The sequence below is a fragment of the Acanthaster planci genome, linkage group LG18 (genome assembly GCF_054643075.1).
Source record: "Acanthaster planci isolate LZ-2023a linkage group LG18, COTS_SCS, whole genome shotgun sequence".
NCBI lineage: Eukaryota > Metazoa > Echinodermata > Asteroidea > Valvatida > Acanthasteridae > Acanthaster > Acanthaster planci.
The window spans coordinates 11,549,277-11,565,793 of NC_141794.1; the positions used below are offsets into that span (position 1 = coordinate 11,549,277).

A 16,517-nucleotide genomic window follows, 5' to 3' on the forward strand; every position below is an offset into this window, starting at 1 on the left:
TCAAATCACCGACTTCCTGCTCACTAGTACAGATGTCTTACCATTCTCCACCCAACTTAAAGTGCCTTGGGCCTAGGTTATACAGCGTGTTACAGCCACGGCAAACTTAATGAAGATGAGAATTGGTATAGCGCGCCAATAGCGTGGCAGAGCAGTGTCATGCAACTGCCATTTGGAACACCGATAACGCGGCATACCCTGTCAAGCAGAAGAGCTTGCCATGCCGAAAATGGTGCTAATTGCTTTGCTATTGCCATGCCGATGTTAAAGAACTCAATTTTATTTTGCCACGGCAGTAGCATGGCGTATAGCCTAGGCCTTAGCAGACTGGTTCTCTGTTCTTTGTTCGAGGGGTGTGTTGAAGGAAAAGTAACAGAGAAATGTCTGTTTATTTCTAGCCTGAGGTCCCTGTTGCCTATTCGGGTACCATAGTTGTGGTTACTCGGGTATCATTTGCAAGTACTTGACTTCAACGCTTGTAATACTTGAGGTTTTTCATTTTTTGGCCAGGACTCTGAGGGGGTGGACATCATGCTGGGCGTGTGTGCCAACGGTCTTCTCATTTACCGCGACCGCCTGAGAATAAACCGCTTTGCCTGGCCCAAGATCCTGAAAATTTCCTACAAGAGGAACAACTTCTACATCAAGATCAGACCGGGAGAGGTACACAGAAATTACCACCCACGCCTTTTTTTTTACCTGAAGTGAACTTCTTTGAAGTTCTTTCAATCGTTAGATTCCATTTGATTCAGCAGGTGCCTTGCTTTCATGTATTGCTGTATTCTAATGAAATTAGCATCTTGGAAAAGCGTGAACCGCGTCCGTCCCAGGTGCTTTCAAATCCTTTGGAAGGTTTTCACAGGCTTTTGAAAGATTTGTGTTGTTTTTTGACATGATGTTCTACAAAGAGTGTGTCATTACGTTTCAGTTGTGTGGAAGCTTTTGGAAAGCTCAAGAAAAGTTCCCAGGGATATTTTACATACAGAGGGAATGTGGGTTGACAAACTGTAATTGTTTGGTGTGGAACTTCTTTCGTAGTTTGAGCACTTTGAGAGCACCATCGGCTTCAAGCTGGCCAATCACCGCGCTGCTAAACGCCTTTGGAAGGTCTGCGTGGAGCACCACACTTTCTTCAGGTACAGCGTTGAATCGTTCAAGGATTTGTTCACCAAACAACGTGGTCATTTCCATCAGGTTCAATAAATTGAACCCTTCATTTCAATCACGAATGGAAAAACAGAGTGGTCCCAGATTTCTCATCAATTCAAACATTCAGGAATGTACTAAAAAGGTCTCCGGCCTAATCATCCGAGGAGTGAAAACAATCTTTATAATTGAAGGACAAGTAGCAGTACCTCTTTGAGAAATACATAACGTCATGGTTGTTAGAGATTAAGTGCATGTGTTAAGTTCTAAGTAGTTTTTCTACTGTTGGTCTGTTTAGACTGGTCTCTCCCGAGCCACCACCAAAGAGAACGCTCTTCCGTCTGGGATCAAAGTTCCGCTACAGTGGCCGCACGCAGTTCCAGACGCGCCAGGCCAGCGCCACCATTGACCGCGACAACCCCAAGTTCGACCGCGCCCTGAGCGGCCGCCTCTCCAGGAGTATGGACGGAGGTTAATGTTTGGGAAGATTTCCCATCCTTTTATCCACATCTTCAAACTCCGCTCACCTCCCTACAACCCTGCCCTGTTCCACCTCCCGTTCTCATGAAGTGTAAAGACCACTTCATGCCTCCCATGAATTTCAGACCACAGTGAACTCATTACGGCATCTGTAAACATGATTGAAACTTACACTTGAAATTCCCTCTGCTTTCATTTTAACTTGTGAAATACGAACTGGCCTTAAATATGCAGTATGTTTTTTGAAACTTTACAGTGTTAAAAGAAACCTAGACTTGTACCCAAATCAATTGTATATAACTGACTTCACAAAGTGTGTTGCATGCCCTGTTTAGTTTTGTGTACTTTATGCAAAGGAAGGTCACGGTTCTTTGAGTTTTACTTTTCTTTCAACACTATCATCCCGACGAATATGGACAATTACAGTGACGGAAACCAAGTTCCAATTGATTTCTGTTGTGCAAGATTTGGCTCAGTGCCCATATCGGTATAGCAAAAATCTGGCAGCCTTTTGTTCATTGTTGCCAGATTTGGTGACAAAAACTCTGATGTACATTTTATAATCTGCAGCATAATTTGGGATGCAGTTTAGAAAAAAATGACCATTTTTAGAGCTGCTTTGTACTCTGAAGACAGATCTAGCCGCTAGATCTGTCTTCAGAGTACAAATTATGCTGCAGATTATTAAATGCAGAATATGAATTTTAGTGTTTTGTGCCATTTCATGACTGCTGTTTTTTATCCCAGGTTATGGTGGACCGATTGACCGCGAGGAACGTCCGGACGAGGTCATCCTGGCCGCCCAGGCCAAGCAGCAGCTGGCGGAGCGCCCACAGAGTCAGTTTGAGCAGAACCTGGAGTTTGCCGACAACGAAGACGAACAGAAGGTAAGGAAACAATCCGAGTTGGAATGGACATGTAAACATGTTTAGTGCAGTTGTGCTTTGTGAAGCAGGGTTGGTCGACCCGCAAATTTAAGTGCACCTAGCACATCCGGGAGAAGGCTTGCTATTTATTGTTATTCCAACCTGAGCAGGTGTATTTCTGAAACATCCCTCTTTGAAGAGTGTTCCAGTTGAATGAACCACAAAACTAGTTTCATTACCAGTGTTAATAGACAGGTGTTTCACATTCTAACCTGTGGGCAAAGGGTCAAATCGTAAGTTTATGGTTGATCCTCTTTGGTCCAATTATTGTCGTAGTCCCAACTGTAGTTGGGGGTGATCCCAAGTGGGATCTCAGTGGCGAATGGCAGGTCCAACTGAAGCACATACGTGTACAGTTTGAGACCAGCCAACTGTAGTTGGGATTGATGTTGTAACTGAGACGTAACGATCCTAAGCCCAGTATCTCCCTGCATCTTTGTAATGCACGGGATTCCCTTCCAGCCAGACTGTACTTTGCCTGTTTGCTCCCCCCCCGCCTCCAACTTCTCCCCTTCCAGCCTGTAACAAACATTGCATTCCAGGGAAAAAAAAAATCACCCTTGAAATGAAGTTCTGTCAGTACCCTTCCTGAAATGGATGGGACGTTCTACTGTGATTCATTTACCAGGGAATTGAGTGGTCATTTTGTTAACATTTGTCTGTGGCCCCTTAAGGCACTGAAAATATCTTCTAGTTCCATGTACCTGAGCATTGTGGACTCGTTTCCCAATGTGATTTAAATAGCCCGCGACCTCAAAGGGTAGATAATCCAATCTGATATTTCCATGTGAAAAGTTGAGAGGCGTACCAAAATGTTAATTTATCTTCAGCAAGCCTGTGATTTCTCCAAGATAAGAACAAAAACCCCTCAGCATGATGTTGGAAGATCCAGAGACCTTGGCCTCAAATTTTTTTTTTGAATCGGGTGGTTCTTTGCAATATCTACTACGGATGGGGAAACCGAATGTTTCTTTTTTTCCTCTCGTCCCCGGTTTGTTTGAAAAATCGGTGGCAAAAAAAAAAAAGTTGCATTTTGTCGACTCGGAAGACGAGGACAAAGGCAAGGAGGGAAGCGAGGGAAGAGCCGAGAGCAGTGTTGATGAGGGGGCGAAAGAAGGGCTGAAAGAGGAAGTGGTATGTCCAAACAAAAGGTCAAATGTTGATTTCTGAATGCTGCGTGATGCTGTCACCTGATTAGCATATTAACCTGAATGCACTGCTCGGTGTAGAAGAGCTCGCTGAAGCACTGTTTTGACTTGGATGACTTTTCCCACCTGTAAATATTTTTCTTTTTCAGTAGGAGCTTGAGCTGATGCTTCCGAAGTTTCCATTTCCTTAAAAAAAATTTGGTCGTTTCCCTGCTAGAAATTTTTTCAGTATTTCTTCGTTTAACCACTTGCCTCCGGGGTTCCTGGTACCGGGTGGGTACCTTGGGTTTATATACGCATAGCTGGAGGCGGCTGAAATAAGACGAAGGAGCTCGGCCTTGGAACAAAAGACCGAGCTGCTGGGAATGGCAAACATTTTTCAGTTGGCATTAGTGGAGGTAATCTGTCATTATTTTGGAACAGTATATCACTGTTTGCGGCATTCGGCACCCGCGGATCATCAGCGGGGACAAAAGTGCTCCAGCACTCCAGTGATAAGCAATGCAGTACCGCTGCACGCTAATCTGGCCGCATTTTAAAAGACACTACTGCCATTCAGCAACGCACTGGGCTAATTTCGGGAACAAAGGAAATTATGCAACACTGCACAATCTGGGCTCTCTTTACTGGGCAGCAGGCCCGGCTGAAGTACTCGTGCATCAATGGGGCTTTATCAGATTAGACTAGCCACCAGGCAGTCATTCGTGTGGGTGTAAATGTCTAGGAAATAAAGTTATGAATTTTTGGAGAATTTTGAAAATGGAAAATTTTGAAAATTGCCCGGGAAGTCGTCCCGGATGTGCAAATTCCACCCGGCAGCAAGTGGTTAATGTAGCACTTTCTTCACTTGAAATAATCTCCTGTCGAAAGTCTGTTACGAAGCCTTGAAGTAATCCAGCATCACACCTGAATCTTTTCATCTGGCTTAGAACTAAAAGCAGTTTGTTGTGAGATGGACTGATTTGGAACTCATTGAAATCCGTCACGCTGCATATTGCTGTTTGACGCAGAAAAAGGACATTCTTGCATTTTTATGAAAAAGGTCTGTCTTGGTTTCTTGCATACATGTAGAGTAGATGTTCAAAAAAAAAGAGACGGAATGTTTTGCATTTTAGATGAGAACTTTCTGAGGTGGTGTGCATGAGATATTTTCGAGCTAACAGTTTTTTTTTTCAAGTCGAAGAAGTAAGCCACACAATTTCTAGCTCTACACAAATTAGGAGTCTATCTCTAGTCACCATTTCTTTAGTGTAGTCATAGCCATCGTGTTTTTTGCAGACTTAACATTCTTGTCCATACCTACATGTTTGTTAAATCCTGACCTTCCCCAGTCCTCCAAATGATCCTCTGGGCAGGTTTGGAGGATTTTGGAGGCTTGAGGAAGAAATGGCCAGAAAGATGTGGCCTGATTGCAAAGGATACATTGCGGCAAGGGTTTGAGTTAACACCTCGTGCTGTATATGCTTAGCTGGGCACAAATTCATGTCTAGGTTATACATGAAATCATGCATACTGCTCCGGGACACCATTTGCACTTCCTCAACACAATGACAGGCATTGCCGGAGGACCGAGCCCTTAGAGGAGCATATTCAAGAAGTGTTGGAGGGTTTAGGCAGGTTGAGGCTATCGTGTGCATGGATAGTCCAAGGATTTTGAAGGATTAAAGGGTGGTGCCTAGCAAAAAGGGCTAGGTGTCAGGGTTACCCCGGTATAAACATCTGTGAAATTTTACTACATAAACTACCGAAAATTGCTTGCTCATTTTTTTGGTGATGATAAAATTTCTTTGTTCCGAAGCCCAACCCTCAGGCTGTGTGAAAACGATACGTGTACATGTATTACATTTGGGGAATTATTAAAAAGAATCACCTGGTAAGGAAAGAAATTCACACTTGCTGAGTGCAGAGGTCCGGCTGTTAGTCCTCATTTGTTGGCGAGAAAACAAATATATTCTGCGCTGCATTCAAAAGTGAGTGGCTGAAAATTGTGCTAACAGCTGGACAGACCTTTGGCTACTGTTCAAAATTTATCTGCTGCATTTGTCTGTTATTGTTAGTAGCAGTCCCCAACCCTCGCAGACCCTTCAAAATCCATTGGGAGGTTACTGAAGGATTTTGTAGGATTGGAGAATGTATGAGCCCTGCCATTTGGGCCTGGTGCTCCTTTGTATTGTCGAGCTGGGGGGGGGGTGGGAAATTTGTCACTCCCTCTTCTTGTGATATGGGCCAAAATAATAAGGCTCTGTAAGGGTTAAAGTGAATGGATTCCGCGTTGGTTTCTTGAGGGTGAAAAGAACAAGTGGACGGTGAACAATGTCAGCAGCTAGATGTGTTGCAAAATAAGTGCCGGCTCCGTACGTGTGCAATGGACATGTACGTGCTGTTCTCGAGTTCACGTGGAAAGAAACAGTCTTGCTCTTAAGGCAGGTATTTTTTTGAATTTGTAATGGTGTGCTATGAACCATCACTAATGGTTTTCGTGTCTGGTTGCCACTGTGAGCCCGAGTCTCGAAAATGGTTGATGGCCTGTACATGTAGATGTACAATGTAGATGTGAAAAACAAAATTGAACACTAGGGTGGGTTGAGTTCTGCTACCACACAGTATCTGGTGGTTTCTTGTTTATGTCCTTACAATGACATGCTGTGTTTCCTCGTGTACGCGTTATTTTTTTTCATTTTAGAGAATGTCCTTTTCTCACTTTCAGCTTTACAGTGTTTTGTAAGTCTTTGCTTTCTCTGAGTGGACTTCCCTCTCCAATCATTCCTCCCCTTCTCTCCCGCCTTTCCTCCAAAAATCCACTTCCCAAATTCCAGTCCCATGCCTCTCCTGCGTTGACATGACCGCATGATAGCCGATCAGCTGGTTTTTAACAACCCACAAATCCGTTCCTTCCAACCCCTGAACAGAGCACTGGCCCACTAGCAGAATCGCTATTTCCAAGTTTTCCTGATCACAGGCTTGTTTTATAAATATTGGAAATATTAAGTCTTCCCCACACTACCACATCCGGAACTGAATTCATTAAACATTTCCTGACCACACAGAATACTTCCTGATATGATTTCCCTACCGAAATCGAATCTGATATGACGTATTTTGAGGGGGTGCGGAATGAAACATCCAACCACACACAGGCAAACTTTTTTTCTCAAACATCCAGTCATGCAGTGTAGAAACACTCTCTAAAAAAATTGTACTTTTTGATTTGTTGTTTTTATGTAGATATTTGGCAAGAAGTGTCCTCATTTAAAGGCCCAAAAAAAGTTTCTGGTTTCTGGTCACGAGCTGGTTCCAAATGTAGTGCGGCAGCACAGCTTGTTTTTTTTACTCTTTTTTTTTTTCTGGAAATGATGCATGTATAATGCTTGATGTCCATTGTGACTACATGCACACTTAACACCGGCCACTACCAACACTAAAATAGACTGGCCCCCGCATTTTTAACTGTTTAAAGCATTTTCAGCTTGTACAGGTACACAGGACATTAGACCACCTTGTTTGTCTGGTTCCCAGATGTAAATGTGTAATGTAGAAACGGCATCATCTGAAAAGAGTGCCCCGGCTACATGTATGGGGAACTAGAGGGACTCTTGTACTGGACATCGTTTTATACCGTTTCAGACCAATCTTTTTATTTTGCCGACGCGCAGGCTTGTGGTGCACGCTGACCAGAAACCAGAGACCTTTTTTTTGGCCTAAGTTGCTCAGTAGTGCTTTATTCCCTTCCTCTTTCACTTTTGTTTGTAAAAAAGAAAATTAGCTCTTGGATTTTTTTGGAGCTGCATGAAGACTGATCCACTTCATCCTTGTGTTGTTCCCTCACCCAGCTCACCAGAACTTTGAAATGATATATTCTGCTTTTTCCGATTTGGAGAAATGCAGTAGAAAAATAACATTATTTTTGGAACCTTAATACTGCTTGTCGGGGGTGAGATTTTTCAGGAAGTTTCTTGATTTCAAGGTTTTGTCATCAGGGTTTTCCTGATTTCACGATTTTTCACACATTCTTGTAAAATTTTGAATATGCTGTGCTTACTTTGAAGGTTTTTTTAATGATATGTATGAAAGTTAATGTAGAAAACAAGAAATGGGTATTTTATTCCTCCGGCAAACACAAATGTACGAGTATATTGTAGACCGTATGCAGCTGTGGGGTATTTTAAACCTCTGATGATGATTTCTTGGGAATTTCATTTTCTTCCAATCTCACCGCTGGGCATTGCACATGTAAATGCTGGCAAGTATCTCATTTTCTGGCTTTCAGCCATCTTGGTGTTGCATCCAGAAGTATGGAAGGGAAATTGGTACTGAAATGTCCATTACATCAGCAGCACCAGCCTATGCTTAATACTGAGGGCAACAGCCTCATGCATTGACCCAAGGAGTGGTCATAAAAGACATTGCTGCCATAGTGAAGATTTGGTGCCAATGCAGCCAATCATCTGCTTGTAACTCTGAATTGTCGAATGTCCACTTGTCGAAGCAGCGACAAACTGCGTATTTTTTTTTTCCTTCTGTCATATTTTCACTTGCCAACTTTGTATACCCCGCCCCCTTGCTTCTCCACTTTTGCCTGCTTAGTCCCAGGATCACGACATAACTTCCGACGAAGGTGATTACGATGGAGTCGATCCAGAGATGGCCGAGAAATTTCAGGAGATCAAGATGACCTACTTTTCGGTCGGTGGAATCAGAAACTGTCTTCCTCTTTGCCCCCAACCCAGAAACAAAAACCAACCCAACCTACCCCTGTTTATCATCAGCTGATTGTTTTCGCAACTGTGTAACAAGTCGTCTCAAATCAGCCTATTTGTTGAGCTCGATGTGCTTTTCATTTTTTCCCCATGTAGAAGGAAGGGGCTGTCTTTCCTGTGAGTTTCCAAGTGTAGCATGTGTCTGGTTTTTAGCATGAATTGTGAGAAAATTCCTTGAGCGGCATCACGTCTGTTTAGATTGAATGTCAGAAGTTCACTTGGTTTTTGTTGCAAAGCTTGGCTGTTTGGTTTTACAAAAACCAAAGAGGAACAAAAATAAATAAAACGTTACGTTTGCAGAAAATGTGAACAAACAATCTTTTCTTGTGCACTTTATATACACTTACAGTTTTCGTTCTTTCCCACTTTTGATGTGAAAGCGTGTGTATATGTAAAAAAAATTCTTTCCTGAAGCATGAACAGAAAGTGAAAATAACTTACCAGCATGCTGCGGTTTTCTTTGAAATTTATTTGTTCCTCTCAGAATCATTTTATTGACAAAGTTATATTATTTTATTGACTTACATGTAGTTGCATGTTTTTTCTCTCTCTGTGAATGTTCACTGTATTTTGTACTTTCAACTTTTTCTGGTATCATTAATAATCATTTCAAAGCTAGTGCATGGTGTTATTGCTGGTTTGTACAATCTCAAATTCTCAAAATTCACATTAAGTTGTGGATGATATAACAAATCAGTTTTGTTCCTTTGTTTCTGTGTTGTTTAATACAAAAATGGAAGCCGACTTTCTCTTTCTGAACATTGCAGTCATAACTGCCGGGAAAAATGATGAAAGAGATAGTTACCCGTGGAGTATGTCTTTCCTGTTTTCTGCTTTTGTCCCTAATTTGGCAAACAGTTCTGTTCACGTGCAGAGTTCAGGAAATCCTTTTGCAAAAATGCAAGTTTGTCTTGCAAGACCTTCATGCAACTGAACTCTTCCAGGGAAATATTTTGTGTGGTTGCCTGATTGTTGACACACATGGACCCCTTTTCTTGCAGTTGTGCTCGTTGTTTTGGTTGGGTTGGGCTTTAGTCTCAGTTTGTTGCATAACGAGGTAATCACTTCCCGACTTTAAGTGGAGTTGATTTGGTTGTCTCAACTGGGAAGGAATTAATCACTCGCCTGCCTGTGGATTTATATCGGAATAATTGAATATCCTGCAAAATACAGACGAGATCCTAGCCAGGTCTCCCCATCCCAATTCCATTCCTTGTTTCCCCTTCATTTCTTATATTTTCTAATTTCGTCCTTCCTTCGTGTGTCCATGTACACGTTTTCAGCTCCCCTTCTCCATTTCCTGTCTTTACTTTGACAGTTCACGCACATTTTTTGGTTGTGTCGTTGACAGTGTTTGGTCCCAGCCCGACAAAATGAGTCACAAGGCAGAACAGCTTTGGAGTTAAGAGCTGTGAACTGATTCGTGCTCCGTATCAATCCGTAAAAACTGCCAGTGTTTATTGACGCTGACCCAATGCCCACTTTCCTCAGGATGGCAAAACTTAGAAAGGGAAGAGCTCGGCATGCCTCGCCCATTTTAACTGAAAACAACGAAACAAAGTGTTCGTCATGACTCGTTTTTGTTGGATTGGTCACATGCGCCGTCATCCCCTTCTCTCACTCCATTAGCCAACAGGTACATGCATTCACACCAAAGCTGCAAAATCTGTCCAAACATTGTCCGAGAACTTAAAGCTCTTGAGGAACGGAGTTCGCCTGAGTAAACATCGGGGACAGTAGTGTGACCTGCAGAATTGAAAATGGGATTGAAATCTTCATTAGATTAGTTTGCATTGCCTTTCACCGAATTAGCATGGTTTGCCAATAGCGAGTTTAATTTTAAAAATTTGATTTTGATTTGATTTGATTTTGATTTGTCCACCCAAGCACCTGCTAGAATCTTGCAATGCCTGTCTTTGTCTTTCAGGAATGAAGGTCTGCTCTTGTTTTGAATCACACTTTGGTGTTAGCGTTCTCAAGTTGTGTACGTTCCTGCACAGTCCCACTGAGTGGATTAGCCTTTAAAAAAATTACCCTATGCCTTAAGATAACAGAGAAAATTCAATGCTGAAGCCATGTCAGTAACAATCAAGTATGCAGATCTTTACCGCTTCAAATAAAATTTGTCTTTGGAATGAAGGCTTTTCACTCCTGGCAAAGGTACATAAAAAAAAATCAAGTTGTGAAGAGCAATTTTAGCACAGAGTTAATGAAATTTAGTCAGGTCAGCGATCATTGAGTTGCCAAATTTTGAAGACTTTTTTTTTTTACACTCGAGTCATTCGTTCTGTAATGTTCCATCAAATATACCGTCTTCTCAGAGATCCGCTGATGACGTGGCTGCAAGCAAGCCAGAGGATGAACCTCTGCAGTTCATTAGCCCTGGGGAGGAGGGCTATGAGATGCAGCCCGGGCAGACCAGGTACCAGACCACCACCACCACCACCACCACCAAGACTGTGTACAAAGTGGAGAGGACCGAGGACGAGGTAAATGCACCAGACTGTTTTCGGTTGCTCCAACTGAAAGCAGGTTTATGGTTAATGAAATCCTTCACCATTGCCTCTGACTTTCTGCTTCTTGAACACGTACATGTGCTGCAAGGCATGAGGCCAATATGTTGTGTATTATTCACCCCCCATGTTTAGCATTGATTGTACTTATTCCGATTCAGTCTTCATTTCAGAAGTGGCTGAATAGTCTGTAGAAGGAAAAGTGTGTGATTTGTGTCGTAAAACTTTCTCCGCATGAATTACTTGTATGTGGTTTAAAGAAACTGAACAAGAGCTGCTTTTGACGTGTTGATTTGGCAACAACGTACAATTAGTTTTCAATTATGTGTATATTTTATAAACATTAACCATCGAAACAAACCATTTGTAGGTTTTTTCCCCACCGGCTGTTTTTCCCATAAAACAAAATTGAATTGAGTGTAACAGTTTCCATGGTAACCAGTGTGCTTGATAATGCAACTTATTGAACCAACACAGCCTGGTGTCGTGCTGGAAGGCGAACCCATTCTATTAGAGCCGTCGTTGGAAGAAGCGCCCACCACTGTCACCACTAACGTCAATACGTTTGTTAGCGTCAGCCCCGAAACCTACCAAGAGGTACAATCACAGTCACCGTGGCGATTTCATCTCCAAAACTTCCTCTTCCTCCTCACCCTCTCGCACCATTTCTAACACTGCATTTGTTTTCTCCATCACACCATTAACAGAACCGATGTTTGATCGAAGGGTTGAATAATGCATACGGTTCTTGGGTTTATTTTCGTTCCAGCATCCACAAAATAAGTTTATTTAAACTTTTGGATGAACGAAGGGAGGAACAAAGTAAAAGTGGAAGGTTTAACGAGATACATGTAATGTCCCACTTTCAAAATTACCTGTCGTGTTTTTGAACCTGCAGTTCCAAAAGCTACCCTCAAGTTCCTTGTGGTTAGCCTCACAGTTACCTTGTTGAACCTCGCAGTCGTCATGGTTATCCTGACAATTCTCGTAGCCAGCCGCACAGTCATTACAGTCCACCTCACAGTGTCAGGTTGACCTCACAGTGAACCTTGCAGTCCTCATGGTTAACTTTGCAGTACTCGTGGTTAACCTTGCAGTGCTCGTGGTTAACCTTGCAGTGCTCGTGGTTAACCTTACAGTACTCATGGTTTACTTTGCAGTGCTCATGGTTAACCTTGCAGTACTCGTGGTTAACCTTACAGTACTCGTGGTTAACCTTACAGTACTCGTGGTTAACCTTGCAGTGCTCGTGGTTAACCTTGCATTGCTCATGGTTCAGTTTGCAGTACTCATGGTTAACCTTGCATTGCTCATGGTTAAAGGATCAGTGAAATGAATTTTTCTTAGAATCACTTTCTGTGTATCTCTGTACTCTTCTCTGTTCTTTGAGTTACATGAACTGAAAACTGCACTTTTTAAACATTCAAATTGATGAAACATTTCTGGAAAAGTGTCAAATTGTGAACTCCATATCTGCTATCTGAAAATATTTCTGTGAAAAGGTTGCTTGCTTGCTTATTGCCATACACTTAACTGAACAGTAAATTGCTAAAGGAAATGAAATATACAATACAGTGTTGAAAAAGGGAAGACATTTTCTGTGCACAATGAGGTTCATTGCCTTGGATGACATCAAAGGTTTACTTATGAATATGCAAATTGTATTAGCATAAAAATCAAAAAAGCTCTAAAACATGGGTTCAGTTGTAGAACAAAAATTTAATTCGGGTTAATAAAAACCGACAGGTGCATTTTGAAGGGTTTAGTAAAATTTTAGTAAAAATCTTTCTATTTCTTGTTCCCTGTAAACGTCACGGTCTTCATGGTTAAATTGCAGTCACACAAATGGGGCATTTTCCTCGCAAACCCTGAAGTAAGTGGTTAGCACTGGCTTGATGGATGGGGCATGTGCTCACATAACAGCCTTGTTACTCCTAAAGAGTAGTTAAAAGATTCTGAGAACTTAAGGTTTTTGAGAGAACATTGCTTAAAAACAAAACACCTGGAAAATGTCCAGACCTTTGTCTGTTTACATGACAGGTTTCAGATGCTGACATACGGATTTCTTAGTTCAGTTCTGGGTCTCTCGTGCCAATTCCTCAAGGAATACATATCTTTTGATGATCATTAAATCCATTGCATGGGAATAACTTAATTAAAAGCAACACTTGTTTCAAAATGCAGAAGACATTGACTTTGTCGTCTCCAAGAACGTGTGTGCACTTTGGGCCAAAAATAGTTGTCTACATAAATACCTCGAGCAGAAGAGCATCAGTGAAATTGTCACCTTGAATTAATGCATCTCCTTTGATTTATTGTGAATATACAGTTTTTATTGTTAATTAGCATGGAATACTAATATTTGCTTTTTCTTCTGCCATCAAGCCACTGACTTCTTCTCTGCACACAGGGTCATCCCAGAATGCACCCCTTTTCCTCTTTAAGAAATGCACAGAGCATGGAAATCTGGGGGGAAAAAAACAGCCGCCTTTGACGGTATTGACTTGCAAAACTGCTCAAGACTTTTCTCTGCCAGTAAACTCACTTTATCACCGTCTTATCAATAACTCGCACGTTACCACGGCAACACAGGATAACCCGCTCGCACCGGTGTCCGACTGTTGGGTGGGGATTGGGAGGTGCACGCCACATGCATAAATTGGACTTTGGCTGAGACGGCGTGCACTAATAAAGTAAGACGACATCAAGACATAGAAAAAACGTGACTCACTGCCAGAAATGTGACTCATCTTTGGGAAGGGAAGAAAAAAGAGCAATTTACATTGTATCGCTACCCACATCTGACGAGATGTTAGTCCACTTACATGTATAATGCCATCCATTCTAGCGCACCACCTAATGGGATTATGCCAATCTGCACTTTTAGGTCATCAGGCATAAATTTTGTTATCGCATTTGCTCCAGAGAAGTTTGTGATGAAGGAACATTTGTTCTGCAAAGAAAGGATTTTTTTAATTGCAAATTTGCGGCTGATTTGTGGAAATTAAAAGAAACTAGACTGAACTTCATTGTGAAGCTTTCAGGAAGAAATTTTAGTCAAAATGTACATGTAGGAATCTTTTGCTTGTTTGCAACAGAATCGCACAAATTTTTGTCGGACACCCTCTTTGTTTTAAAGACCGGAGTGTTCTGTTGCACCGTAGACATCCATTATCTATGAAACCAAACTACTGATGTGAAGAACCACATCGGTAATCTGAGATGGGCATTCCTTTCTTTGTAGACAACGCAACCTGACACACAGTACTCTTGTCAGACTTGAAAAGAGACTATATGTACAAAGACTGAGCCGTCTTGACTTGGGGATCGAGCTACCGGTAGGGCCTACATATACATGTACATGTATGTTTAAATCATGTCACATTATACCAACCGACTCACCCCCCCTCCCAATTATTGTAGCCTCCGCAGCCAGCCGTTGAAGGAGATGTCGCCGTCATGAAACGTCTCGATGAAAACGCTGAGGTGGGCTCACGTTGGCTTGACTTATACACGTGTGGTGATTGTTGCACTGAATCTTAACCGAATACCGCACCCATCTACATTTACATGTACACCCTCCCACACTATGCACCATAACCTGTTAAAAAAAAAGAAACACATTTTGCATATTCAAGGTTGGTTATCATGGTAGAGTTGTTCTTACCATGGCTTTAACTACGGCCATTATCATAGGCTGTAATCGACATGGCCATACCAGACACACAGGCCTCATCTCATTCTCGGGCATACATTTATTTCGACATCACGATGGCCATGTCTGTCCGTGATTTAGTGCAGGTGTGTTTTGGTTTTAAAACCAGATTTGCATGTAGGGAAACAGTAACGGTGGAAAAATAAATAGAGGGGTTAGATTGACGGCGTAGCGGGTGGGACTGTGACATCCCAACTGAAAACTCAGAAAGCAGCTTTTTCTCGTACATCTGTTGAGTGATGTATTTATTCTCAGCTTACATACCTGTAGAACAGATTCATTTTTGTTGGGATTTTCCTCCTTTGGACATCAGATTTTTGCAGTGTGCGATTTGCAATGGGGATTGCATGGGCCCGCTCAGCAAATGTGGCCTGCTCAGCATTGGGACAGATGTGCTTAGCAAATTGGGTTACCAACTGAAACGCCATGGGAGTTTTATACTGCTGGCCTGTGGTCCCCAATTGATTTTTATGCTAAGCGGGAAAATTTCACTAAGCCGCTGTTATCTGCTAAGCAGGTCCGTGACGTCCAGTCCTAGTCTTAACTCTAAAGCAGCCGACTTCTTCCAAGCTTTCATGTCATTTTCATACTAATTTCTTCATTTCCTTCGCAGCTCAGTCCACTAATTAACTTTCTTCAGGTATTTAGCTGCCTGCATCTTGAAAACATTTGCCATAACTTTTTGTATTGTTCAGTACACTGGTGATGGTAACTTTTTGATGGTAACTACTTAATGGTAACTATCACGGAATTGGGTGGAATACTCTAAAGAGGGCTAGTTAAAACAGGCAAACGTTGACTCTAGAGGGATCAGGTGTTGCCGATAGTGAAATCTTGTTGGTCCTTTTGAACTTTTTTGTCACCAGCATCTATGTCCCATCTATGTGCGCATGCCATAAATTTAGTATAGCGCCCTCGAGCAGCCATGCTCTGGGCAGATCAAAATGGAGCAGTTGAAATTGCTGTCGTAGAGAATGTCGCAGATGAGGGTGGATTTTAGGACAAAGAATTTGTAAACAGATCCGAAACTGACTCTTTCACCCCAAATCGAGATCATTCTTAATCCTTTGAATGGACTTAGACACCCTTGGAAATTCAAGGAAACAGAGTACTGGTCGGTTACACAGCAGAGGATTAAGGAGGATTCTGAGAAGTCCCCTACATACACGTAGATACACCAGAGTTACCGGCCACAATCAATCAACTTTGTACAGTTTACACATGTGCATTTGGAATATAAAATCTACATGGATCAGGTGTCATCGGCTAGTCTTGTAACAGGAATGGTTGCAGTTTGCCTAACTTATTCATTTTACTAACGGCTTTTCATTTCTGTCATCAACAACATCATCACCTCTTGACTTCCAGCAAACCTGCATCTCGTAGTTTGTTCTTGATCATGCTTGCTGTAAATATGTAAGCACATATGTTTAGAAACGGCTCACCAATCTGCTGTCATTTGACCTGAAAACCGATTCAGGCACTGGAGAATGAGATTATGATGGTTTTCTGTGCATCAAACGTTGCAAGTCTTTTTTGGTAGCCTGCAAAATGCGCCACTGTTTCCATACAAGCTGCTGACATTTCCATAAGCGTGAAGTTCATCAAGAGGCTCATTCAGTTTGATGTGGCATAGCAGGTGGAAAAGCCTTGCATGATTTTTTTTGCCCATCTTCAAGGTAATAGCGTGTGAGAATAAAAATCCTTGACTTTTTTTTGATTTGGAAATGATCACATATTCCATGAAGCGTGATCCGTGATTGTAAAGTTTGCAGTGCCGTTGAGATTTTTTTCCTTTACATTTTTCTGAGTTTGTTATAACATGAAGTCTG

At 42.0% G+C, this 16,517-nt stretch overlaps 1 protein-coding gene across 9 annotated transcripts in view; it reads left to right on the forward strand.

Annotated features, from left to right (window-relative positions):
* Nucleotides 1-16,517, forward strand: part of LOC110978784 (protein 4.1-like) — a 62,320-nt gene that overhangs the window by 39,304 nt on the left and 6,499 nt on the right. For 3 of the 9 annotated variants that reach the window (XM_087149073.1, XM_087149075.1, XM_087149081.1), the window contains exons 9-17: nt 511-663; nt 1,039-1,136; nt 1,445-1,617; nt 2,374-2,513; nt 3,579-3,686; nt 8,285-8,383; nt 10,779-10,946; nt 11,448-11,567; nt 14,394-14,456. In XM_087149073.1, the coding sequence (XP_087005199.1) occupies nt 511-663; nt 1,039-1,136; nt 1,445-1,617; nt 2,374-2,513; nt 3,579-3,686; nt 8,285-8,383; nt 10,779-10,946; nt 11,448-11,567; nt 14,394-14,456 (1,122 nt within the window). The remainder of the gene's footprint in view (nt 1-510; nt 664-1,038; nt 1,137-1,444; nt 1,618-2,373; nt 2,514-3,578; nt 3,687-8,284; nt 8,384-10,778; nt 10,947-11,447; nt 11,568-14,393; nt 14,457-16,517) is intronic. The other 6 variants (XM_087149074.1, XM_087149076.1, XM_087149077.1 and 3 more) reach the window with 6 other exon arrangements.